This window comes from Apis cerana, linkage group LG13 (assembly GCF_029169275.1).
Source record: "Apis cerana isolate GH-2021 linkage group LG13, AcerK_1.0, whole genome shotgun sequence".
NCBI classification, from domain to species: Eukaryota; Metazoa; Arthropoda; class Insecta; order Hymenoptera; family Apidae; genus Apis; species Apis cerana.
The window spans coordinates 6,028,789-6,055,308 of NC_083864.1; the positions used below are offsets into that span (position 1 = coordinate 6,028,789).

General features: G+C 44.9%; 1 protein-coding gene across 2 annotated transcripts; it reads right to left on the minus strand.

Moving 5' to 3' along the window:
• Positions 1-21,505, minus strand: LOC107996233 (fez family zinc finger protein 2-like). Of its 2 annotated transcripts, none has more exons than XM_062083835.1 (5): positions 21,487-21,505; positions 17,359-17,457; positions 12,713-13,359; positions 12,124-12,400; positions 1-1,913 (listed from the first exon to the last, which is right to left on the minus strand). In XM_062083835.1, the coding sequence occupies exons 2-5, from the start codon at positions 17,435-17,437 to the stop codon at positions 1,657-1,659; spliced, it is 1,260 nt and encodes a 419-aa protein (XP_061939819.1). In that variant the 5' UTR covers positions 17,438-17,457; positions 21,487-21,505; the 3' UTR covers positions 1-1,656. The 2 variants fall into 2 exon arrangements, with proteins under 2 accessions (XP_061939819.1, XP_016909681.1); XM_017054192.3 differs by lacking the exon at positions 21,487-21,505 and adding an exon at positions 20,128-20,962.
• Between the last annotated feature and the right edge of the window lie 5,015 nt (positions 21,506-26,520).

Sequence of the window (26,520 nt, forward strand, 5' to 3'; positions counted from 1 at the left end):
TTACAAATGGTAACAGCATTTATTGTTAATAATAATAATAATAGTAATAATAATAATAATAATAATAATAATAATAATAATAATAATAATAATAATAATGGCAATAATATTAATAGCGAGTTCTCTAATTACAATAATTACATAATGATAGGAATGGTACAACAATAAAAACTTCAATAGCGTGAAGAAGAGAGAAAGAATACGATTATTTTCTCGGCGAGAATCCCGGTATAGAGGGATATTTCATCCCTCTCCTCGATCGGAATAAATCGGTTCCATTTTTCTGTATTTTTCGTATTTATAATATTTATAGCCTCGATTCGGTCGTTTGTGCTCTTCTTTTTTTCCTTTTTTTTTTCTTATTTATACTCGTATTTATAATATCTATATATATTTATACGCTTATATGCTAGGCGAGATACGATCTATGTGCTATTTACAAGTTCTTCTTTTTTGGTCACAGTTGCAACTTTGGGTGTGGGTGATGCCCTTTCTTGAACGATGATAGGTGCTGAAGATATGCAAAATACAGTACGCTGCTCGTACTTTCTTACACGTTGTCTATTGTCGACGATTAAACGAGAAGGATGAAAATTTTATTTCAAACAAATTTCATTTCATTCTTATTTTTATACACCACTGAACTAACGAGAATTAATTTCGATTGTTAATCATTATCATTAAACAAAATTTGTTTTGTCAAAAATAATATGCTGTTGTGAATTGCTGTAAAAAAAAATTGCGTGTTATCCTAAAAATTATATTTAAAAAAAGGAGTAAAATAATTAAAGTGAATAAACGATTTATCTACTCCGTAGGTATGCTAAATCCTAAAGAAATAATCGAAATAGAAATTAAATTGTCAATCGAATAAAACTCGTTTAATTGCCGCAACGAACGCCGTGTAAATGTCTACGTAATAAGAGAAGTAGAGTGAACGATTATCTCAATACTTAACGATTCAACACACGGAGTGTAGCGAGAAATAGGAAACAAAGAAATAATCTCACTGGATTTCTCCGGACACCCTTCATCTCGATAGAATCTGTTAAAAAAAAACGATTCCAGTAATCGAGTGTTTTTTATTTGAAAAAAAAAAAGAAAAAACTCGATTTAAATCGATGCCTCTTATAATAGTACTTTCTTGTTCGAGCCACGGTATGGAATGTACAGCTTTGGTAACAATAATGCGCGTTATATCACTTTGCACACACACACACACACACACACACACACACACACACGTTTCTGACCAACCACGGTCCCGGAATAACGTATCGGAATGCACGGTTGAATTCCAGTCCACGTGAATTCTAAAATCCACGATGAAACCGTCACACATTTCACTCGAAGAAAAAAAGAAAAAAAAAGAAGAAAAAGAAAAGAAACGCGTCAATCATCATTTCGAATTATTAAATAATAAATAGTCCGTTAAATGTACAAGTTAAACGTACATACTCCCTTAGAATGTAAAAGGTTCGATCCGTTTACTTGGACGACGAAAGAAAATAAAAAAAAAAAAAGAATTCGTTTCGTCGCGTCGTCCAAGATTCCCCTCGATTGCACCATTTGGAAAGAATTCGATTAACGTTATCGACCTGTTTCCTCCCAGAGGATAAAAGTTTACAGTCCGTTTGATTATCGTTTGAGAATTATTCATTGCATCATCGGCGGATTGCCGTTAGGCAAAGAGTTTTGGCCGGGGATCGAGCCGATCGACGGTCTTTGAGACGTGTTCAGATCGGCGTGCTGGGTCTCTCGATGCCTTCTCAGGTCGACCTTCCGCTGGAATGCCCGGCCGCAAAGCTCGCAGGCGAACGGTTTGAAGCCCGTGTGCTTCCTCGAATGCGTGATCAGGTTACTGCTCTGTGAGAACGCTTTGCCGCATACTTGACACTTGTGCGGTTTCTCGCCTGAAAACGCAAATTTCCACAACTTAGAAAAAACAGCCATCTTTATCCCCTTTATCTTTTCTACGCAAATAAAGATAAAAGTAAAAATAATTTACAACATCTTGCTCGTATTTCTTATTCGAATATTACCAAATACCAATCACTGAAAACACGTTGCATCTTCCTATCTGTATTATATCTCTTCACGAGATATTTAAAAGTATCGCCATAAACAATCCTCATAAAATTCATAATAAAATATAAAACAGCTTGCACTTCTTATCCTATCGTATACCCCATCGTGCGATATAACTCCAAACTCTGACTCAGCGACGCGAGATCTTTTCGAGATCTTTCCGCCGAACCGAGCGAAATTGTTCGCGGTCGGGAGCGTTAATTCTTAGACAGAGACTGATCAAACTTATCCCTTAACCGGGCATCGTTGGCCGGCCGGTAGAGCAGTAGAAGTGGTAGAGCAGTAGAAGCGACGAAGGCCGACAGATATTCCTGGAGAAATTGTGGAGGTGTTCCACGGAGGGGGGAGGGGGAGGGTGTGGGGGTGGTATCACGGATGCGGGGCACGCCCGGTCAAGATTTCCTCCCAAGCGAGAATCTCAGCCTCCCCGGCGGCGAGGCAGAGGGAAGAGATCGCGGCAGACAGGGTGGTGCGGGGGTGGAGGGTGCAGCCGGGTCTCTCGGTTAACCGTGGGCAGAGTGGGGGCAGGCGGTGAACAGGCGGTGGATGAAGCGGAGGGGGGAGGGGGGAGAGTAGGGTGGAAGGTTCGTTTCTCTCGTGGTGGCCGCGAGTTCTGATTGGCGGCCGGGGGCGGCTCCAACCCCCGTGTTACCATGACTACCGGGGGATAACCCGGCGTTGGATCGTGAAAGAACGAGAAAGAGAGATCAAACGAGGGTGGTGGAGAACGAGAAAGAGCCCGTCCAATGGAGGAAGGGAGGGTAGGTGGAAAGAGAAAGAGGGAATGATTTTAGCCAGAAGGGAGGAGAGAGAGCAAGAGAGAGAGAGAGGTGTTCGATCGGATAGTTGGAGAGGAAAAAGAAAAAGAAGAAAGGGGAGAGGAGGCAGAGGAAGAATTTGGTGAACGAGACGAAGACAGAGGATAATACGGAGGCGGAGGAGAGGAAGAAGGGGGTGGAAGATGCCAGCAATGCGAACTATCCTGGCGAAGAGCAGTGGAGAGAGCCCCGTTAATGGACTACCCCTATCCGCTCATACGTCCACTCCACCACGTTTGTCCGGTGGATACAGGATGCACGCACACACAACGATCGAGAGATCACCGTGAGGCGGTGGGTGGATCCATAAACAACTCGTTAGCCGAGCCTTCAATCTCGCCCCGCCGATACGACCGACCCGTCGATCACCTTTGCGATTATACCCGATCGTTATCTTGATTTCTTTTCGGATAAATTCCCACCAGTTTTGATTTTTCTTTTCTTACTCCGCGGGCCCCGCGTAAATAAAGTAAAGAACTCGAATATTCCGAGAAGGATTTGTTAAGATGGCGATTAATGAGCGAGATGAACCAAATTCATCGGAGAAATGGAAATTTTACAGGATCAAATAATCGATGAAATAATCGAATATCGAGAGAGCAAAGAAGGGATAAATTTAGATGGATCTGATTGAGAATTTAAAGAGGAGAATGATACTTATAAAGTATGAAAATTGAGATGAAAATTCATTAAACGAGAGGTCGTTAATAATTAGATTAAAAAGAAGGGTCCGAAAAAGAACTATCACAATTATTCCGATGTACTTAAAATCGGGATTCAAGGGAGGATTCAGGGTTAAGGGTGAATCGTCAAGGGCGCGCTGTTGGAATTCGCCGAGGCCCTCGCTCGATGAAATTCCACCAAGTTCTCCGCCAGGATGAATAGAATTTTCACGGCGTTAAGCGAGGAGCTTGGAAAACGGGAGAGAAATGAGAGCGGAGAACGAAGTCTGGAGTACCGTTTGGAATTTACGCGGTCGTAAAATCAAAAACTTTCCGTACCGAGGTTGCCTATTCGATATAAATCGGTTTCTTTCGAAAAATCTTTCCAAATACCAATGTCCGCGCGTATGCTTAGGCAAAAAAAAAAAAAAAAAAGAATACGACTTCACATTGAAATAAAGGGAAAGAAATAAAAGAACGAAACGAGCATTGATGGCACGAAGAAAAAAAGAAACGTAAATTATTTCCAAGTATAAAAATTTCGTTTCGTAAAAAATTCTGTAGAAAATTTCAATCCCGTAAATATTATTCGCTCGAGCGAATTTCAATTCTGCATGAAAGACATCGAACGGAAGAATTCTCGAACGGCACGGAAAGGAAAAAGAGACGGAGAAAAAAGGAAGAAGAGGAGGAAAGAAGTTAGGAGAGCAGGGACGTCTTCCGGAATTTACGTGCTCGTAAAAATCAAGAACCGCCGGAGCTTTTGCACCGAGGTTGCCCTTTTCGTCTTCATCTAAGGGAAGGGGTGGAGGAAAAAACCCAGCCACTGGTCGCTTCACAACGTATCTACAACGTAAATGCGCATCGGTGAATCTTACGTTTCCTTTGCTCGTCGTTTTTTTGTCGCACACACAGATACACGCTTCAACGTGACATCAACTCGTTGAATCCTCTTATCGGAACATGTAAACATGTGTGTACACCGAATATACACACATTCGCGAAAATTTCTCGAAGAAATCGAGAAAGATGTGTTCTCGAAGCGAGGCGAAGGGAGATCTGGTCAAAGATTTAAACTGGCTGGCTGGCTGGTAGAGATTCCAATTTGCTCTCAATTTTTCAAACGGGGAGGATCGGGAAACGAGGTGGAGGAAAAAGGGATAGAAGTCGAAACTGAGAGCCCCTGAGGTTTAAGACGCCATTACACCCCTAGGCTGTCGGCCGACGCCCCTAAAACTATATTAAACTCCCGGAAATCTTGCGAGGGTCCTCTCTCCTTCGCTAATTCCCTCCCTTCTTCGCGTTCCTTCCGCCTACCCTTAGCCAACGATGCCCACATCATTCCCCTCCCCCTCCCACCGTGATCCTTCGACCCTCCTCCGCGTTCGCCCTGAGCAACTCTCGAGAGCGGAAAACCAAGACGATAGTTTGATCGTTTCCTCCATCGGGACGAGCAACTTTTCTCCGTCCTCTCGTTCGTGAATAGTCTTGTTTTGACGATGCGTTCGACGAAGTTTCACGATATTTCTTCCTCTTCTCTTTTCGTATTTATCGTTATGACGGTGGAGAAAAGTTATCCAAAATTACGAGATCGTTAAGATTGTTTGCTTCTTGATTGGCCACGATGGAGGCTGATGGAGAAGATATCCAGGGAATTGTCGAACTTTTTAAAACGAAGTTTCCCGTGATATTTTACGTTCAACAAAGATCGTAAAAAAAAAAAAAAAAAGAATTCCTTCGACACTACTCTGCCCTGCAAAATATCTCCTCTCCTCGATGATTAAAAGTATATAATATCGAGGATGGATGGAAGAGTTTGTAAATTGGCAAAAAATGTTAGAAAAATGTTATCGACGAGGTTGCTATTTATTTCGACGATTTTCCTGTTTGAATTTCAAGAGGGAATAATCGGAGAGGAGAAGACGAAGGTGAGCCGGACTCTGGCCGAGGCATTGATTTCCTCTCGTCTTCATCGACCACGTTCCGACCCTCTAGGGGCGTCCCTACCCTCTAACTGAAATCCTCGCGAGAGATGGGAGAAGGAAAATCGAAGGAAAGTACCATATCTCATATTTCATATCGGTGGGGCGGCATGGATTTTCTTGCGCGTCTGCAAAGCTTCGCGTAAGCGTTACCCGGCGACCGTCGAGCGAATCTTTCTTTCCATCGAGCCGGGGGCTTCTTTCGTCGCGCGAAAAACAAGGAATCGAATCCAGCTGCTCTCAATCGGAATCCTCACCGTCCGCCTTTTATCTCGAGTCGAACAATGGGGATTTCTCGCTCGAGAATCCTCCATGATCTCCCTCCAAGAGAATCGTCGGAGAAAAAAATTATCCCGATAAATCTCGAGTCCAAGTTGGTCCAAGTACGGTGCAAGTACAATTTCAATTACGAAATCATATTGGAGAAATGCAAGAGATATTACGTAATTGAACTTGAATAAAAATTTTCTTGAAACTTGTTTCTCTCGCGATTTAATCGAGATCGGGCCAAAAAATATTATTTCGACAATTTTTCAAACATTGAAAATGAATTTTCCACGTTGATATATTCTCTATATGCGGATATTCGGTTTTCCTTTCGTTTACATCAGAATCATCCGTCTTACGATACGACTCGTATTTCAGACTGTACTTAAAAAATCGAATATCCTCTCCCAAAGCTAAGATCCTCCTTCGATTTTTTTATTCCTACGAAGCCTCGCGTATTCTTAAAGAGCGCGATATTAAAATATGAAAGGAACGCGCGCGAAACGTTCACGAATTCGTCACTCGAGAGATGATTCGTGACACGTGGAAGATGATTTTTTAAAGAAAATTAATTCTAATTATTGGGAGCTATTTATCGGGAAAATTCCTTATCGACAATTTTACAGCTTGATCCAACAGCGTTCGGTGAACGACTGTTACCAGTCCCATGGGTCCAGCGGGGGATCCAACAACCCGGTTGTATTTACTATTTCACGGGTACACGAGTACTCTATGGGAGCGGATGAAGTGGCCGGCTAAAACGGCAACACGATACAGGACGCGTTGTCGACGCGCAACTACAACGAGGAGGCACTGGTGGAGGGCTGTGCGCGGCGCGTTTTACATGCCGCCACGGTTAACGGCGAGGCTACATCGTTTCCACGGCCGATACGGATACAGGGCGGGTGTGGGTGGACGCAGGGCCGCCCAATGACAAGAGCACAGCCCTGGGAATTTGCGGCTGTCGGGCTGCAGCTGGAAATGTTTTGCACGGTACTGATATTCCGGCCTGACGACGAAATGCCTGGTAAACACGAAAAAATCGTCGCCACCACGGTTTTCCGGGTGGATGAAAAATATCGTCGATTCGACCGGAGACATCGGCGCGTTTTAATTTCTCGCGAGGTGGGGCGAGAGATGAAAAATGTTTATGACAACGGTACGTTTTTACTCGGCGATTAATTTCCTTGACGAAGGAATTGAGATACTAGGGAGAGGGGAAATAAAGAATATTATAATTACAATGGTTAATTAGAACGAGAATGTCGTTGAAGGAATTTTAATCACTCTCGAAGGAAGAATTGAGGGAAATATTCATTTTTCGACCATTTCTCTCGTAAAAGGGGAAAAACGAATCGTAATATATCGGGTCAATTGCCTCGTGCGCGTTACAACGTGGACGCGTTTTTGATCGCCAGCAATGGTCGGTCGCGATGATTCAAGAGAGCCGTGGAGGAAGGAGGAAACACGATACGAGTAGGAGAGCTACTAAGTCTGTTAGCTCCTTAGTGCTTTCGGTATACCGCAGGGATCCGCAATAATAATCCTCTCTCCCGGACGATCACGGCGGATGTATGGCTATTAAATTATTACAGCGTCGATCAACATTAGGAATCGTGACAAATCCGATCTGCCGCGCGAAGGCCCTTCACCGGCCCCGTTTCCGTATGCGCGCACCTTAATTGACAATTGTGACTCACGAGAGACTTTCTTTTATCCGCCCATTGAGATCGCTCTGCCTTTGAAACCGGCTAATAATAGGTCCCTTATCATCGCGAATTACGTGTATATATATATATATATTTGAATTATCGGTCGGAGAAAAGAATATCGTCCACGATGGACAAAGTAGAGATAAGAGATTCCGTTTCGAAAAATAATGAAGGAAAGAAAGAAAGAAGAGAAGAAGAAACGCTGAAAAAAACAACCAATTATCGAATCGTGGATACCAATTGAACGTTCATTGCAACTTGTGTCTTCGACTGAAATTTAAAAATCCTCATTGTTCTTCCCTCGTTCTTCCATTTCTCGAGACGCGGAAGAAAATTATTTAAGGGATGAAAGGTCTCAAGGAAGATGGAATATATACGAATGCAACATTCCGGGCGCAGTTAATTTTGAGGCCAGAAGCTAGAATTGGTGGATTCGAGCCGTGGGGATGGGGGAGGAGGAGGGGAGAGGGGGTTAGATAGGTGGAGAAGCGAAAAAGGTGGAGATGCGGAGGGATATGAGTGGCGAGATATGGCGGGGCGGAGAGTGGAAGGGGTTGACGTGGTTCTGGCATGTCGATATCCCTGGAAATTTAATCATGCCGCTTCACTATGAACACTATGCGCCACTTGCCGCTATATGGATGATGCCTTGGATCCCTGGAACGTTATACCGGCGAATTTGCATGTTTAATGCGGTATCGGTTGCTTATGCCGCCTCCCCGACATGACATTAAGTATAACGTTCCCCGCCTCCTCCTAAGCTCTAACGAACCTTAAGGTTATTTCTATTCTCACACGTCAGGGAAGAGATGGCATTCCGAAGCTGAAACGTCTTGATCGCCCTTTTCCCGAATATTTGACAAAAAAAAAGAAGACTCATCTCTCTCGCGAAATATATTTCTATAAAAGAAATCTCTCGATTTCTCTTTTCCTCGTTTCGAAGCACTGTTGTCGATTTTTTTGAGAGAAGAAAAGAAAGAGAAATGCAGCGACCATCACAAACGCGGCTCGACTCGAATACGTGAACTATTATTTCGCGAGCAGGGAGGGGTGGGATACGTCGGCAGGATCGCTAACGAGCCGTAAAGACGAAAACGGGTGGAAAGATGGAGCGAAAGGCGTGGAGCAGGGGGCAGGGCAGGTCCTCGGAGCATGTCGCGAAGTTTAAACAGCTTAGAGGGATGTTGCGGCGCCCCCCGATGCTTGGGGCGGCAAGTCAGCCGGAAACCTCTAATAGCCCTGTCTCGTCTACATAGAGAGGGATGAGCCGCGGGGACAAGGTCTGGGATAGAGTCCGCAGGCGAAACGCGGCCGCAAAAGGTGGGTTGTATGGGTTGCACACACTCGGTTGTATCTCCTCGGGTATACGATAACCGCACCCTCGAGGTGAGTTTGAGGGAGACGCTCGGCCAGGTATCCCTACATTAGAGCCACCGCTAAATTCATAATAACGCGTCCGTATCTCTTTCATGTTTATAGAGTTGTCTCGTTTAGTTACCGGCCCGTCCCCCCAACCGCGAACCGGCAAACTCTCCCGTTTCGAACTTCCGGCAGAATTGCTTTACTCAACTTTATCGAGTATCGATATACGCGAGGATTCGTTCAGGATTCTTTTCTGAATTTTCCTTCGAACGATTTGGTATCGCGAATTATGAAAAGTGAGTTTTTAAGTGAGTGTTTCTGGTCGAACGGGAGAAGATCGGTCTCGCCGAGATAAAAATGAAGGAACGTAAGTAAGGAGTAACGATTTCCAAGGAAATCGCGTACAGGGGGAATCGATGACGATTTACGAGGAGCGTGATTGAACCACCAAAAACGGGAGCCATCTCTTTGCGAATCGATGCGCGCACCATCTCCAGAAGCATAAACATCCGCGAGGCCCGTCTATACTGGCCCGTCTGCGTGATGAGATCGAAAAGTGTACAGGCGTTACGGCAACCCTCGCCGATCTTCATCCCCATCGACTTCGCACCAACGATGAACAGGTTGTGTTTATTGTGAAAACACCAAGACCACCCACTGTTGTGGGTTCGATCGTAGGCGGCAAGCATGTGTGCTTAAGCGCGCATGCACTCTGCAACTTGATTGTACCGATGCCAGAAAGACGCGACGTTTTGATCGATAACGTTTCTCTCTGTAATCACAAGCCGTGCTCTCGCCAACTTTCCATCTTTTGTAACCGATCTTCCAAACTATCGAATCTTCTTCTTAAATGTAAAAAAAGAAAAAGAAAAAGAATATATATATATATTACAATCTTGCTTTTTTTTTTAAATTCTTTAAATTTCCTGCAATCTTTTTTACCTTCGAACTTTTTTACCTTCCACTATTATTCATCGAGAACGTAAGCAAAATGAAAAATTTGACGAAATGAAAAAGGGAATCAAATTGGCCCCTCGGAGCTAACTCATACCGAGGGCGGCAACTTCGAAGAGCAATATTTTCCCGAGCTCAGGCGGACGATCAGAAATAGATAAGTTGAATGTTTTCTCATCGGTGGCTGCCGCCTGTGCGGCCACTTGTCGTTCTGTCACCGGCTCGTCCATCAACCGGCCACCCGCCAACCCCTTTTGCGGGGTGCACTCGACCCGGCTAGGCCGGAAAGCGGCCCCGAAAGGCGCGACGAGCCAACATCGAAGATAACGCAGCGAAGTAACGCGCCCCCTCGCCACCTATTCCGCTTGCTGGCTCGCGCACCAACAATATTTGCAGAGCTCTTATTCCCGCACTTGCCGACCCCGTAAGCGCCCCTTCAACCCTCCCCTCGCCCTCGGTGTACGCGCTCCACCAAGCCTCCGCGTTTCTCTCGCCACCCCTCGTGTGCACCAGCAACCACCTACCTACCTACCTACCTAATAATGATTTTACGTTACGCCATGCCGGTCCCCTGGGAATCCGACGGTGCCGCACCCTTATTGCACATGGCCCGACCAAGGGAATATAGACGTGGCGGAGGAGTGGAAGAGGGGAGGGGGCCACTGGAAAAGAGAGGACTGATTATCATTAGCAACAGAGTCCCAGAACACCCTCGGTTTACTGGTTTGACGCACGTACGCACGCCACCTCGAGGTCATGTCCGTGAGGGATTTCGCGTTTTAAGGATTGAAACGCGGGGATGGAATTTTAATTATGGAGTTAACGGTATTGAATTTTTGTTGAGCGTGGAATTTAAGAAAGAATCAAGTCTGATCTGCCGAGAGAGGTGAGAAATTTTGTTTCGAGAATTGGATACGGAATTGAAGGTAGGGGATTGAAGTGGAATTGTTGGTGTTCGACGATTGTGTATCGATAATTTTGTATCGGGACATCTGCCTCCCAGAGGGAGACGATGAAACAATTGTAAAGAAAAGTGGACGACGGAGGAAAATTGCCACCGGCTATCTCTTTTCTCCGCTGAATGTTTCATCCCTTTGAATAATGAATTAAATGTTCCGTGGCGACCCTCGAGGAGTCGTAGTGCGTGAAGGTGACCAGCATGGGCGCATGGAGGTCCCATAGGTTGTTAGAAACGGAACAGGAAGTGACCAACCGCTTTGTACCCTCTTTCGAGTCCTTCTTCGGTTGTTTCGTCGGAACGAGGGTGAACGAGAGGGATGGCGGGCGACAGTTGGAGCGACGAGAAGGTGGAGACGGAGGAGCATGGGGGAGGACAAGGTGATAATTTGATAAGACATTGGGAGGGTTGCCATGGAAACGATACAAGACCCCGTGGAACGCTCCTTCGCCTGTTCCTCCAGCTCGCTTTCTTGGAAGAAGCCTTCCTCTCGTCAAGGAGTATCGCTCCATCAGCAGCGAGACACCTAAGTGGCGAGTGTCCCAACACCATCGTCCACTCCATCTAGGGGACGATCTTCCTTTCACGAGGAACGATGAATCCTCTGAAGTTTTGGAAAGAAACGCAGAAACAAGGGTGAACACGTTTCCTCTCATATATCTTTTTCAAAATTGATATTTTGCATATAAATACAAAAATGTTGGATCGTCGAAAATGAAATGAAACGATTATTAATTTTCCAACAGAATTCGAGAATTAGCGGCTGCGTCACCAACTGCCCATTTTTCACGAACAATTTTCGTCATAGAAAAATTCCATTCGAAGATTGGGGATCTAGCGTGTCAGTCTAGATCGTGAAAGAAAAGAGGAAGACAGAACGACGGCCACCCCGAAAGACATTACGATTATTACCGAGTGAAGCTCGCAATGAGGGGCTGGCCACCCCTAAAATGCACTGGCCACATGTGCCACGATCCGAGTGGATCCTCTTGCTTACGACAAGACTCAGTCCAGACGGTTAACTGCATTATTTATCGTACGAAGTTGCTCTGCTAATTGATCCCTGGCATCCCCATTTGGCGATCAACCAAAACGAGAAATTTCTCGTGAAACGATTATAAATATTAAAGATGAATACGAACACGAATAACTTCTTTGCGCTTTCATGTGCGAAAATCAAGATTTCGTTTTACGCTCGTTCTTTTAGAATTTAGAAACGTATCGCAGAATCGATATCGCAGCCAATCAAATTGAAAAAAGAAATTCCAAAGAAAGGAAATTTACACTAACAAAAGATCACTTTTGAAAAAGATCGCTCACCGGTGTGTATGTAGGTGTGCTTCTTCATGTCGCTCTTCTGATGGAATCTCTTCCCGCAGAACTGACAGGGATACGGTCTCGTGTCCGAGTGGATTAAAAGATGAGTGCTTAAAGTGCTGGAACGTTTAAATGCCTTGCCACACTGCTTGCACTCGAACACCTTCTCCGCGGAATGCACGGCCCTGTGTTGCGTAAGGCTAATTTCATGGCCGAACGTTTTATTGCACAGCTCGCAGGCGAACGGTCTCTTCCCATTGTGGGATCTCCTCGCGTGCACCTATAAAAATCATATATATTTCCCCATAAGAAACAAACAGAAATTCTTTTCAAAGTTGAAAAATCTCACCTGCATCTTGTCTACGACGAATAAAAACTAATTTTCATCGAGTACGAATATGCAAATGAAACAAATTACAAAATCGAAATTTTTCTTTAATTAACGGCACAGATAACAGATATGATCGTTGCAATTCATTCATTGCTTGATCTACGACAACGCGTTATCTCGTTGGTAAAAAGAAATCCGTTATCTCTCTCTCTACGCTATTCGAGAAGGGAAAAAAAACTTTCTCTTATCTGATTAATCTACCTCGAGACCGTGAGGCGTGCTGAACATCTTGTCGCACTTGACGCAACTGTAGACATCGCCCAGAGGATGATGATGGAGGCCGTGCGCTGTGTGGGTGGAGTGGAGTCCAGGGTGGCCCGGGTGGACGCCACGTAGCAGCAAGTGTGGAGGTAACAAATGATGGGGGAGCAATTGAGGGTGCAGGTACGACAAGGGATGGTGAGGATGGGGTGGCAACAGTCCACCTTGAAGGTGAAGGGGTGGGTAGAGCATCGAGGATCCGGGCGGAGGTGGATGGGCGCCGATCGACGTCGCGTCCCTGTGCGGGGACGCGTTTTGCAGGTGGGCAGAGGGTGGATCCGGCCTGAGAAGGGCCGAGACGCTGAAACTATCGCCTGATTTCTTGGGTGGGTTCAAGGTGGGCGATATCGCGACGCTTGTCGGCGAAGGGGTGGTCGAGGAACGGGGTGGGCTCGACGTGGCGTCGCGATCGTCCTCGTCGCCGACTTCCTCCACGTCTACGTCGACTTCCTCCTCTTCCACGTCCACGTCCACCTCGCCGTCTCGGCGATCCGACGGGGGAGAGTCCGGACAGGGCGAATGCGACGGGGAGGGACTCCTCGTTGCTGGAGAACCCACCAGGCGACCCACTCCGAAGGACAGTCGTTCTGAAAAAAGAAACGAGCGAATTCTTTTTTTCTTTTTTTACCGTTTCCGAAGAATCGATGACCGAAAGAAAGAAAGGATTGTCGCGTAATTGATCGTTTATATGGGATCATTTGAGTCATACTCTAAATCTCTTCTTTTTTATCGAAAGAAGATATATATAATAGAGTGGAAGTGGAAGATTAGAAGAGACCTTGTACCTCATAGATTCGTATCTAACGAATTATATTCTTCTAATTCCTTTCTTCACGTTATAAAAAATTATCTGATCAAGCCTTGACTTTTTCCGGATTACAAAAATCCCGGAAATTAATCGAAAACGTGAAAATGAAATAAGAAGCGATACATTCGATATCAGGCATCGATACTCGTGATCACACTCGAGATAAATTATCAACTCGGTCGAAAATTAACAAATCACAACAATGGCCGATCGATCATCCAAACGGAGTCAATCAGCGGAGTGTTTCATCGATGAATCAAATCAATGCGTGAAGTCGAGTCATCGAGCCACCACGCTTTCAACGCTCGAACGGGCCTCGCGTCTGGTATTTCTAATAATCGTGAACGATCTCCAAGGCAGTGATTTACGAGGTACATCGGTCAGAAAATCGGGTACCGCTTGCTTCTGTGACGGGGAACGAGGGGGGGCCGTGCCTTCCGTGCCTCCGCCACCCTTCCTCCACCGGTCGAGGGAACAATATCAATCCAACTCTCGCAGGATGCTCGATGCGCATCCTACGGTATATTATATTTATAATCCGTGCGCGTGACACGCGGTCACGTGCCTGGGTATATAATACACCGGTGTCGGTTAATCGCATTTAAACCTCTCCCTCCACCATCCCCCTCTTCTCCAACACCCGATTATTATCGCGTCTCCTGATGGTGTTGCAATCGAATCAAAATACGTCAGGAGTCTCGGTAGAGTAGCCTAATGTAATGAGAAACGCGTGCGAGTCTGTCGTGGTAAAAAAAAAAAAAACAGAGAGAGAGGAAGAAGAAATAGAATCGCACGATCCTGCGGGAAAAAGTTGAAACGGAGGACGAATACATTTTCATCGAAACGAGTATATGTATAAAATATAATATTATAAAGATAATATTATAAAGAAAAAAAAAAGACAAAACTTGTCGTTATTATTAGATATTTAGCTAGTTCATCGTTTTAGATAAGAGTCAGATAAATAAATCAATTATTATAAGGGATTATCCAATACCCTATTTTATCGATAAAGCCCAAGTTGCTGTATATTGGCGAAATCAGATTAAATTATCAGATCAATTTATTAAATTTCCTTGCCTCAGATACAAACAAACACGATTAAGAATTCTGGTTCGAATGCGGTATTAATTCAAGTACTAATCGTGACGAGCGAAGACAAGACCATCATATATATAAAATCCGTCGTAAAGTCTGAACGTATCTGAACGGGATATATACGATGATGATGCGAAAGGGAAAAAATGAGAGGGAAAAAAGTGGGGAGGGGGAGAAAAAAGAGAAAGAGAAAGAGGAAAAAGAAAGGAAAAGGAAAGCGGGAATGGCAATAATCGAGCGGGTGTAAAAGGTGGAACACGAGGGGAAGGAGGGAGGGCAAAAGCGAAAAGAAAGAGGAGATAGAGGAAGTCCGGACAGATGTGACGCTCCGGCCAAGATAGGAAGAACTGCTTACGCAAATGCCACCGTCTGGCCCTGGTGGAATGCGGTAAAAACCGACGGTGCAAACCGGCGAGAAAAAACCGTCACCATCGCGCTAACCGTCCGGCAGATGGGTTACTTTGGTCCGGGTTCGGCACTGCTTGCATACACTTGCACTCCCGTACACGCGTGTCCGCGTGAACGTATACATCTGGAGGGTCATGGAGGATTCGCTTCACGTTTCCACCAGCGAAATGTTTCTATTCGAGAGCAAGGGCGGCGCGCGAGACTTGAAAAAATTCTGGAAACGCGTCCCCCGAAATTATTTTTTTACGAGGGCGTCTCTGATCGAAATTTTATAACGCGCCCGAGGAAAGAATAGAAGATGGTTGATACAATCGTTACAATACGTGATATGTAGAAGTAGCGGCGAGATGAGAACAGATCCATTTCTGTGTCTACGAGTATTTATTTTTTCGATCAATGTTTCTCTGTTTTGAATTTAAAAAGCGATAATTTTATATTTCTTCTTCTTCTTTTTTCTTTTAATTCTCCTTTAAATTCGTCGGAACAAACGAATCCGAGTTCCTCTGTTCGGTTCGAGTTCCACAAGGATAAATCATGACGATTATTATGAACATGGCGAATTTTATAGGAAGGAATTCAATCCTCGTCTGGGTCTGAGATGCGGTTACTACTAGCCGCGGTCACGATTTGCCTCGAAGTTGCAAGACAATTTAGAGAAGACGCAACGATGGATCCGCAAGTAGCATGGAGAAGGAGGCTCGTGACAAGGGATGACAATGATGGCGATGCCGAAGATGCTTGTGGACGTGGATTAATAAAGGAAGGCCAAGCCGGGGGAACAATTAGATCGAGTTAACGGCCAACTTTAATCTTCTGTCGTCCGTCAGTCGTTTACTGCGTAGCGATCTGCCGCTATTAAAGCCGTTACACACTTCACCGTTTCCAGACCCCTTCCGTCCTACCCTGCCGCCGAATCGAAAGAAACTACGACTTTTGTGAGGCAAAAAAGGCCGCCATCAATGATACCAAAAGAAAGATGTGGGTTTTCAAAAACGGATCTCTCATCCTCGTGTCACTATCTATTTAAATTTAATAATCTCCTAATCTTCGGTGGCCAAGATCTTTCAACTTTGATATATCGTGAAAGGAGAAGAAAAGGAAAAAATATATATATATAAGGGTAATCGATTAAAATCTCTGACAAACGAGATGAAAGATGCAATGAGGAAATGCCTCAGATTGTAAGATATAAATCATCCAAGTTGTTCGATATTAATCATGCATCATAATCGTCCACGGTCTTCGACGCCGATCTTCTCTATCGATCAAATCATCTGTCTTTTACGATACGTAGAATTATCGATAAAAGTCTAAAATATTCCGAATGTCTTATCTGTCTTCGTAATATATAGTCAAAACAATTTATTTCGCATTATCATCGTTGTAGAAATGATATCTAATATTTCATGGAAAAATCTCTTGATTTCCACTTGTTAAAAAGCAAAAAAAAAAAAAAAAAATTCCATCCACGAATTATGATTTCTTCTACACCGAATAATCAACGACGATCGACGAGATCTCCGAAGATTATCTAGGTGGACGCAACGTAATGAATGGCCACGTGCACCAAGGAGCCGAGGAGGAGAGGACGAGCTATATGCACGAGCGTTTAACATGACAAGATGTAACTAATTCAGGGTAGGTAGAACTGAGACGCCGACCGACGTACGAGTACAAAGGAGCCGACGGTCCGAATCCCTGTGCTTCGCCTCTAATCTGCTCCAATTGGGACGGCAGGAGTTAGAAGGGCCGATGTCCCTCCGCGGTGTATGACGCGTGCTACCATTTATCCCAATCATCGGACGACCGGTCGTTCTTAACGATCGACAAATAAAAACTAGTCGTCATCCGGGCTGAGGAGGAAGCTGAAGCGGGGCAACAGGCCGCCCATTCCACACCTTCCACCTCGGAACCCCGCTCTTTCGCGCATTAAAACATCATTAACTTTTCAATTTCCTCCCGTATAAAATATGGACCGCCTATTTTTTTCCCCTCTATTTCTATGCGAACAATACTTCCGTACACGAACGGATTAAAGCGATTATCCAGTTTTATTGACCGCGTTGCGATATCGAGAAGGTTTCAAACATTCAATCTCGTTTTAATCTTGCTTTCGTTGTTGTACGCGTTTTAATTAATTGCCTAAAAATTGATCGGGTAACGTATAAAATATTTCGATCCCTCTCAATATTCTAATTTTGTTCGCGACGAAACTTTGGAAAGAAGAAAAATAAAGAAAATTGAAATTAATTCAAAACGAGAGTGCACGTACCTGAGTGACTTTTCGGCAAGGGTGGTAGGCTCGTGACCTCGGTAGGGTTTCCAAAGGGAGCCCACAGTCTGGGGAACATTAGACGAACGTTGCATCCTCCTGAAAGCAGAAAGAATAGGCGTGAAGTGCATCTATCGCATCCTCGAAACGTATAAATCCGACGTTGCGTGAAATCTTAACGAAAATATCGAGAGGAGAGGATATTTTTTTCGAATGCATCATTATCCGTGTCGCCTGCCGCGGACCAGCACGGAGAACCAAAGAGAAAAAGAGAGAAAAGGTCTCGAGCCGCCTGACAAATTTGGTATTCCCTGTTCGTACGAAAGATCAACCCCTCGACAAGAGCGTCTTTATTAGAAACGAAGGGAGACCCTCCTCTATTTATCAACGTTGCCCCGTCCATTATTCGCTCTCTTTTCTCCGTGGCTGCATTCCTATCCACCAACGCCCGCCATTCGTTCTCTCCCTCCGCCCTCTTTGATCGACATCGGTAGCGCGCTGGAATTCGAATTTTGCTCCGCGACAACTGCAATCTCGCAGAGTTATCGACTCGGCTCGGATCGAATCAGAGCTCGATCTAAAATTCGCCGAGTCTCTCCACGCTCGAGGAGGAGGGAGGAGAAAATAATCGACGAACACGACGCGGATAATCCTGTGGAAGAATCGAGACGCTCGACGACCCAAGAGCCCGAGGTTCGATCGCCCGGTTTATCAAAATTCGGATTTCGTTATATCGCGTTTTCTTGGAACCGGATAGCCATCGATTAAAAAGGGAATGAATGGGATCGATAGTCGGCGCAGAGGTATTAAGAACGTTCGAGGAGGGAGGGGAAAAAAGAAGAAAGAAAAAATAAAGAGGAAAGAAAGAACGAAAGATCCGTAATCCGGGCAATATAGCACTGGTCGGGATAATCTGAGATAGCAACGAGAGATTAGCGTGCCATGCCGCAAAGGCTATCTCATTCTCGCAGGATTATCAGAAATAAATCATATTTTCCTATAAAGCGAGCATACCACGCGGCCGAGATAAGATGACCGCACAGTTTAAGTGTACAAACCAACATCGATACCGGCGTGTGTACACACGGTGCAGGTAATGCGTGTTTGTTGCCCGTGAGCATCGGCGATATCGCATCGTTTGCCAGTGCGACGACGCTTATCCTGCGTGTTGCCTCTTTCGCGATATCGTTCGCTCGTAAATCTATAAACGGTAAATCCTATAGCGTGATTTCCGAAGGACGAAAATCCTATCCCGATTTGCGGGGGCCACCTGCGTGGAAACCTGCGTGAAATTGGCGTGGTATGCATTTCTTTCTTTGAGAACGCGTGTTCGATAGAGACCCTTGGATTTATCACTTGTAGAAAAATGTATGCTTATGTACAATTAATAAACATTCCTAGATAATAAGTTATCCTATCTTATTAGTGTATTATCTTTCGAAGAATCTATTCGTGATTATACTCGAATGAGTGTAACACCAATAATAATTCGAAATAGTGGTATTCTTGAACTATAAATTCTCGACGATTCTCGATGAAAATTTAAACGATAAGAAATGATAAATTAAATTAAACGACGACTCAACGAACGATTTGTCGCACAACGATCTTCACAAACGTCTCTTCGAAGTCCAAGTTCTGGGAACGAGCCACCCCCAGGAGGAACCCTCTCTCCTGCCCATCACCTGGCAATTATCGCATAAACCGTTTAAGCCGATTCCTACGCGCTACCGGCTTGATATTATTGCGTTAGCTGTTAGCCCGATTAGCGGTATTAGTATAGGTAGTCGTCTAATGCCCGTTCATCCCCTCTCACCTGTTGAACGACCGTTCTTGCGTGCCCTTTACGCACCTGCACGCACCCACGCACGCACGCAATCCGCACACACGGAACCAGCTGTTGATCGGTTACACGGGAGTTGAGTGTGCGCGCATACGTGCATCTCATCTCACCGTGAACCAATGGTGAGGATCGGTGCACGCACGTTCGCCCGATGCGTGCACGCACACGCGTGCACACGCGCCGGGGAGGCAGCTCAGGTGTCGGCGCGAATTCAAGGGCGTAAACGGCGCGGCGCAGGGATAATGGGCAGGTAATAGATAGCATGATGACAGACGACAACGGGATGAATGTCAGAGGGTGAGGCGCGAATCCGCGAGAGGAATGGAGGAACGATCGAGTTTGACGCGGTCGAGGGAAATGCAATTTCGCGATCCATTCTCCAATTACTATGAACAAGGGAGGGGATCGTTTTCTCCTTCTTTTTTCCATGCAATTTTGTTTTCTTTTCCTTTTTCTTTTTTTTTAACGTGGAATGATTCAATGTAGATTTCCGCCCGAATATGATATTCGTATAATTTTGAACGCGATAGGAATTGGAATTGAAATTGGACTCGCGTTTGGGAATCGATGATAATTATATATCCTTTGTGAGTTCATAGGGGATGACAGATAACGAGAGTGTAACGAAGCTCGTTTGTTACTAGATTAGAAACAGAAATTCCAATTTGAACTGTGGCGGGGTGTGACGGAACTGTGACGTAACTGCGATTTGAAACCGCAAACGATAATTCTAATTCGGTTTGATGTTCATTGAAACGGTAGCCGACGTTATTCCGCACGGCCGTCCGATTATTCGTCAATGCAATCGGTTCGAAATCATCAATTTTCCAACACTTTTGAACACGGCGAATCGATAATATAAAATTGAAGTCTCCGCCATCCTCGTCACCCGCCTCGGTTACCGGTTACTCGGATCTTCTTCTTACCTTCGGTCTCCACGGGAATCTGCGGGTTCTCTTGAAGCGAATTCTCGTTGTTATTCGTTTCCGGTGACAACGCTTGCTGATGCACCAGCGACGACGCCGATTGCTTCGGTTTGACGACGCGAAAAGCGGACGCCTCCGCGACACCTCTGCGCGAAAAGTCGAGAGGACCCACCCCTACAGGGGAGTGTTGCTGCTGCACTTCCATCATCGTGCTCGGAACAAGTTGGATCACTTTCCTCTTACAACAATCCTCCCCCCACTGTACACGACATCCGCCCCTCGTTCAAGGAGCGTGTTCCACCACCACGGTGTCAACCAACCATTCACCCTTCGATTACTTTTTATCATATACGAAGCGTCGAACGAACAACAATGGTACACGCCGATTTAAGTAAATCTCCCCGTCACCGCCACTTCCTTCGACTCCTCTTCAACTGCGATCCTCTTCGAAAATCATCCCCTCCATCCTCCCCGAAGCTCAGCTAACAACAACCTGGCAACGAGCCTTCGACGGAAAATTGACTCGAGGCACGATCAAAGTGTGCGCGCGACCACCTCTCCTTAATCGGAATTCTCGATCAATCGGAACTCGAATGGAATGTCAATGGCGATCCCTGGTTAATAACGATATTATATTACGCGTGGAAACTGGTTTCCGGGTACACTGATTTCCGTGCGGCCCATCGGCCGGACAGGTCAGGAACGGCGAGCACCAGCAGCCGGGGATGCGAGAGACGTTATAGCGGGTGCCTCGACGCCGACTGCTGTTAACGGGTCTGATAGTGGAGGAACTCCCATGCGATGACGGACGAAAGTCGCGAGTCAGACTGAGAGAAAGAGAGGAGGGGAGAGCGCACACGGGCTTGATCGTCTACCATCGGGTGGAGGGAGAGAGAGAGAGAGAGGGAGAGAGAGAAGAAGAGACTCGGAGCAAGGAACACCCACACAGATGTTGGATGCATGCCGGGATTTTCGATGGAGACTCCGCCTCCGAGGCACGCCTTCCAACGTCCCTACTCCACCCCCACGAAACTGCTCACCATGGCCCTGATACCAACACAGAGCCACGCTTTGGATACAGCACGAGGCGTACACGCATAAGCGAGCCGACGATTCCCAAGAGCTGATGCGAGCCACGCTACCGACCACTAACACACGTTATTTTCCGCGGAGTGTGTGGGTGCGTAAGCACCGCTGGATACGTTTATTCGTTTCCCAGGTGATCGTGTGATGGTGATGCTGTTGCGTTTACGATGTATTTCCACGTATGTATGAATAAGATGGCGTGTGTGTGTGTGTGTGTGTGGGGAGAGAAGCATGGGGAATGGACACGAGACAAGGTGTGCAACGCTCTCTCACCTCTCCGGTTGCAGCATTATGTGGAACCACTCGGCCACCCTGATTCCACTCTTGACTCCACTGATTGATATTTGCGCGCCCTGTTCCTGCACAACCGGAAGTGAATGCACATCGTGTAGACGGTCCGTTTCCTTTACGCTTGCTGAATGCCGCCACGCTCCTGTGTGTATTTACCGTATTTCTTGGCAGGATCGGACCAGAAGGGAAACACGACAGATAATTTGAGGAAATTTTTATTTCCAAGATGCTCGAATCATCATGATTCGTTATGTGTTTCTTTTTTCTTCGAATCGTACACATGCAAGACGATAGTTAGATAAAGTTATGTGGAGGGTCGTTCGAAGCAGATTTCATGAAATCTTCGTTCGTTTCTTTTTTTTTTTTTTTTTCCTTTTTACAGTTTTATTACGATTATCTGAGATAAACAAGGGCATAAAACTTTAATGCGAGTATAATTTACTTGGATTTTGTCATTGATAAGGAATGCACGATAGATTTAATATTTTATTTTTAAGCTTCTAAAAGTAGAGTAAAAAGAATTGTTAAACGAGCCTCGTATTATCAGTGCTTAGGTGCATCGATATAACAAGAACAATGCGTACGAAACTACGTTGTTACGATTGCATCAATCACACCGCATTAATTTTTCGGCCGATTCGATAAGAAAAAAAGAGAAAAACAAACAAAAAAAAAAACACATTAAGAACAAGATTATCGATGATTCCGAGGATTTCGAGCGATTTGATTTTCTCGGGAAAATAATTTTGACCGATCTGTCTGAGATAAATCCCTCTTTTTTTCTCTCTCAAACAAGTTGCAAAATCATTTTTTATCAAAATTTCGTCGATTCACCACGAACGACGTTCACCCGTTCCAAGATGATCCATTATTTAGCTTAAGCGATTACGTTCATCTTTTATTGCGTTCTATTATTACAGAACAGATTATCCGAGAGAGAAGAATTTTTCACAAATATTTAATTTTTAATTCTCCACACAAACGACAAAAATTTCCTGACGAAATTAAAAAATCAGATCCTTCCCAATAATCGAGAAAAACAAAAAGAAAGAAACAAAGATTCCTTCTTTCATTATCGGCAAAATGTTTAAAATTTATTCGAGGAATCACTGACACCGAGATCAATATCGATGCCGAAAAGACAACTCCAATTCTCGACCAATTGTTCCTCGACGCAGCAACGTTGTTTCGACTCGATCCACGAATTGTCGTGGAAAGCTACAAGGTGAAAACCCTCGTCCCCGGGCAAGATACGCACGTAGACGAAAGAAGTGTCGTCAGGGGCGTAGCTATCATGCCGGGACGAGATGTTCACCGTCAAGAGAGAACGACAAATCGCATCAATCATACTCACTCACTCGCATCTCATCCTTCCCTCCCCGGACGGTGGTCCCAGCCTCGTTCTATCTTCGCCGAAGAAAATTGCTTACTCTCTTACCGCGAAAATAGGAAAACTCTCGACCTCGGGACGAGAACGAGCGATGTCCTCTCGAGCAGCACGCCTCGAGGAATCGGGCGAGGAATGGAATGGAGACGAGGGGACTGGAGAAAATGGGGTAAAAATGTTCCCCCGGAACGAAATTGCCAGGCTTGGATGTCGGCGATGGGTGGAAATCGTTTCTTAAAGAACACGCGAGTTAGGAATTGTCTTCAAAAATTTAAAACGAGAGAGAAGAGATATCGGGCGTGAGGAAAATTTCGAGAATTATTTCGAGAGAAAAATGTATCCTTGTTGCGAGCGGAGAAGAAGATTATAAAAATGATTTTGAAAATATTTATAAGAAAGATTATCGATTATTTGTCGAAACTTATTAAAAATTAATATCGATTCCTTCGAATTTTCGAATTAAAAAAAAAAGGAAATAATGATAATAATAATAATAAAACGAACAGTTTCAACAATTCGAACCGTTATCGAAGGAAGACAGCGTATGATGAAATTTTGAAGAACGATTCGAGGATATTAAATTTGTATTACTCGAAAATGTACCGATATCAGGGAATATTAAACATCGATCGGTTTCGAGATACTTTATCGATTTTCTTATTCATCGCTTCACACACATAGCTATCAATCCAAACCTGCCTATACGTTTGTTTGTACAAGTATATACCGGACGTGATTTACAGGCTATAAGATAACTTAATCCGTCAACATACAAATGGACATCCACGAACGGTTCAACGGTGAGACGAGCTTTCACTACTTACTTACACGCCTCACCACTGTCACGTCTCCTCTCGTCGAATCGCGTCAAGTATTATGTATTTGCCTCTTAGAGCGCAGCCTTGAATCTATCAAACTGATTTGCGGTATTTATTATGTGCGCAGAGTGTAGGGAATATGCATATCGTGCATGGAAAACCAATCGAAATGAAAGAAAAATGAATTCGAAAAATGCATCGATGCTATTCCCAACATGATATTTCATTTCACCGTTGATCAATCGCTTCTTTTAAAAATTTTCTAAAAATTCACACACGATTCCTTCCGTTTTTTTTCTCCAACAATTCCCAGATACGATTTCCACCAAAGAATCGAATATCCAAAAAACTTCGAAGCGCGATCCAGACGTCGACGCGGATGATTTCCGATCGAAGGGATCGAATGAACTCTTTGTTTCTCCCCCCCTTTCTGCCTCTTCAAAAAGCGCGAGTCAAGAATATCGTGCGAATCGAGTATTTCTACCTTGACAAAGTGGTTCAACGCGCCGGATACAGGAGACGAGTGGCTGGCGCCACGAATTTAACACTTGATTGTCCCCGTCGAACAATTGTTTCGCCGGTATTATAGCAAGCATCGTGTCTCCTCGAGTCAGACACTGGGAAAGAGAGAAAGAGAGAGAGAGAGGGAAGGAGAGAGGATGATGTACCAGTAGGAATGACTCACTCCTCAATCGAGGAGAAAACATATTAGCGATTGTCTTTACCAATTGGGGGATGTGGGTGATGGTTATCGCCACGGCGGGGGCAGAAAAGTATACGCGGTGAAACACGCGGTGAACGATATAATTCGTGGATATTATATACTCGTTCGTAAAAGAAGGCATCCACAAGCCGGCATGTGGGCAGACGGTGCACACAGCCGTAGATGAGAACGGTATATGGAAACACGCAGATGCGATACCCGTGCGGGTAGGCGAACGATCGTTTTACAGTAAGCCTGTTCGCTATCTGGAAACAGATACGGTGTAATTGGGAAGAATTGGTCTAATTGAAACCGATTAATCCGGATCTTGACGAATCTTGGGCGCGCGTGGATCGAACGGGCCGGTGATTTCGTTCGATCTAATTATCTCGATATTTTTTCGTCTGTTCTTTCCACCGATTCCTTTCCCTTCGAAAGAAGGAAAGAAGGAAAAAGAAGGATCCTCGCCTCCTTCGATCGCATCGAATATGATTAATATATATACAATATATAAATTTAATCGTTCGAAAAATTTCGTAATTAGATTTAGATTCGATAAACGAATGTAATTTCGGAATCGTTAATTAATAAGTGAATAATCGAATGGTGAGTGAGCGCGTAACGAGGGAAATAGTGTCAACAACGTTACGAGTGTATCAACGCGCTCGAATCGCCTCCAATCCTCTTATCTAATCTTGGAACATGAAACGGTGGGACAGGCGCGATTTAAATCCACGAAGATGGATCGATGGATCCTCGACTGGATCGAGCATTCTCGAGCAGACGAGCCGTGTACGGGGATCAATTAAACGATGGAGTCATTGATCACGGCAAGGCCGTTCTTCTCTTCCTCCCAGACGAAAACAGTCTCAGCTCTGTCTGTGTCCGTCGAGCTTTCGACCGATCGAGCTTCTTCGCCTTTGTGAAACGAGATACGCGCAACTCGCTCCAACTCGTGCGTCATCCCGCTTTTTTTCTTTTGTTCTTTTTTCGAACATGAAAAATCATCATATCACCGTCTCGCTGCGTTAAACGCATAAACAAACGAGTTATTCCACCTGATCGCGATAAATCCAATCGTGCTCGATCCGGACGGACGACCATCTCGAATGATTTCACGCGCAATTATTCGTTTCCCTCTTTCTTTCTTTTTTTTTTCTCCCTTCTCGACATTGGAAAGTTGCACCGATTAGACTGCGAACGTGCGATTACGTACGTATTTTCGTCGTACGATTATACGATACGGAACAGGAGAAGTGATCGAGCCACGAAGTCGTCGCGGGTCGATTAGATTCTCGTGGAAGAGGGCTTTTCGAAGGCGCGCCTTGACTCACGTACGATGGGAGCGTGGCATATGGTATATACGGAACGGCGCGCTGTTTCCATCCATCCATCCATCCAAAGGACGAGGAAACGATCGTCGATGACAGTGGAAGAGAGAAGGGAACGTTTAACGCGGGACAAACGAGCGTGACCAGGGTCGGGGGCAGGGCGCGTATGGGGACTTTCATGGTAAATTTCGACGGGCTATGTAATCCCCTGTAATATACAGACATATGCACCGGCGAGTACATCCCCCTCGTCGTCGATCCCCGGCGGACTGATATTTAGGGCCGATATTCATTAGCAGTTTCACGCCAGGATACGGAGCGCGAAAGAGGGAAGGAGAGACGCTGCAAGATGAAGAGGGACGGTTGGCTGACGTTCGATGATAACTGTTCAAAAGGGGTGGCACGATACCCCCGAAACGTTGCTCACCCTATGCGGTGATCTACGATTTCGTCTCCGAGATAGGATCCAGATTGAGATATTTCCTAGTATTAATCGTGAGAAATCGTTTCGAGATTTATTAGGAAAATTATTAAAATCCGATTTATTCGATGGAGAAAGAAAAGTTCTTCTTCTTCTTCTTTTTATATCCGTTCTTTCGTATTCGATGCTCGCAATTTATATCGCGCAAAGACGTAATTTTATACGAAAACTCGTACGAGTTATGATTTTTATTCCAATTTATCGATCGACGACGTTACGAGATGGCGAGATATCCCTCGATTTATTTCGACTCGTCCGAAAATTTCGACAAGGGGACTACGGTTGACAATTGGCGA

What these genes read in the sequence shown, in the direction of transcription:
- LOC107996233 (XM_017054192.3), bottom strand. Translation starts at nt 20,335, where the DNA reads ATGATGGAAGTGCAGCAGCAACACTCCCCTGTAGGGGTGGGTCCTCTC. An exon ending in GATTCCCGTGGAGACCGAAG is followed by an intron (nt 17,458 to 20,127) that starts GTAAGAAGAAGA and finishes TTCTGCTTTCAG; the next exon opens with GAGGATGCAACGTTCGTCTA. An exon ending in GCACACCTACATACACACCG is followed by an intron (nt 1,914 to 12,123) that starts GTGAGCGATCTT and finishes TTGCGTTTTCAG; the next exon opens with GCGAGAAACCGCACAAGTGT.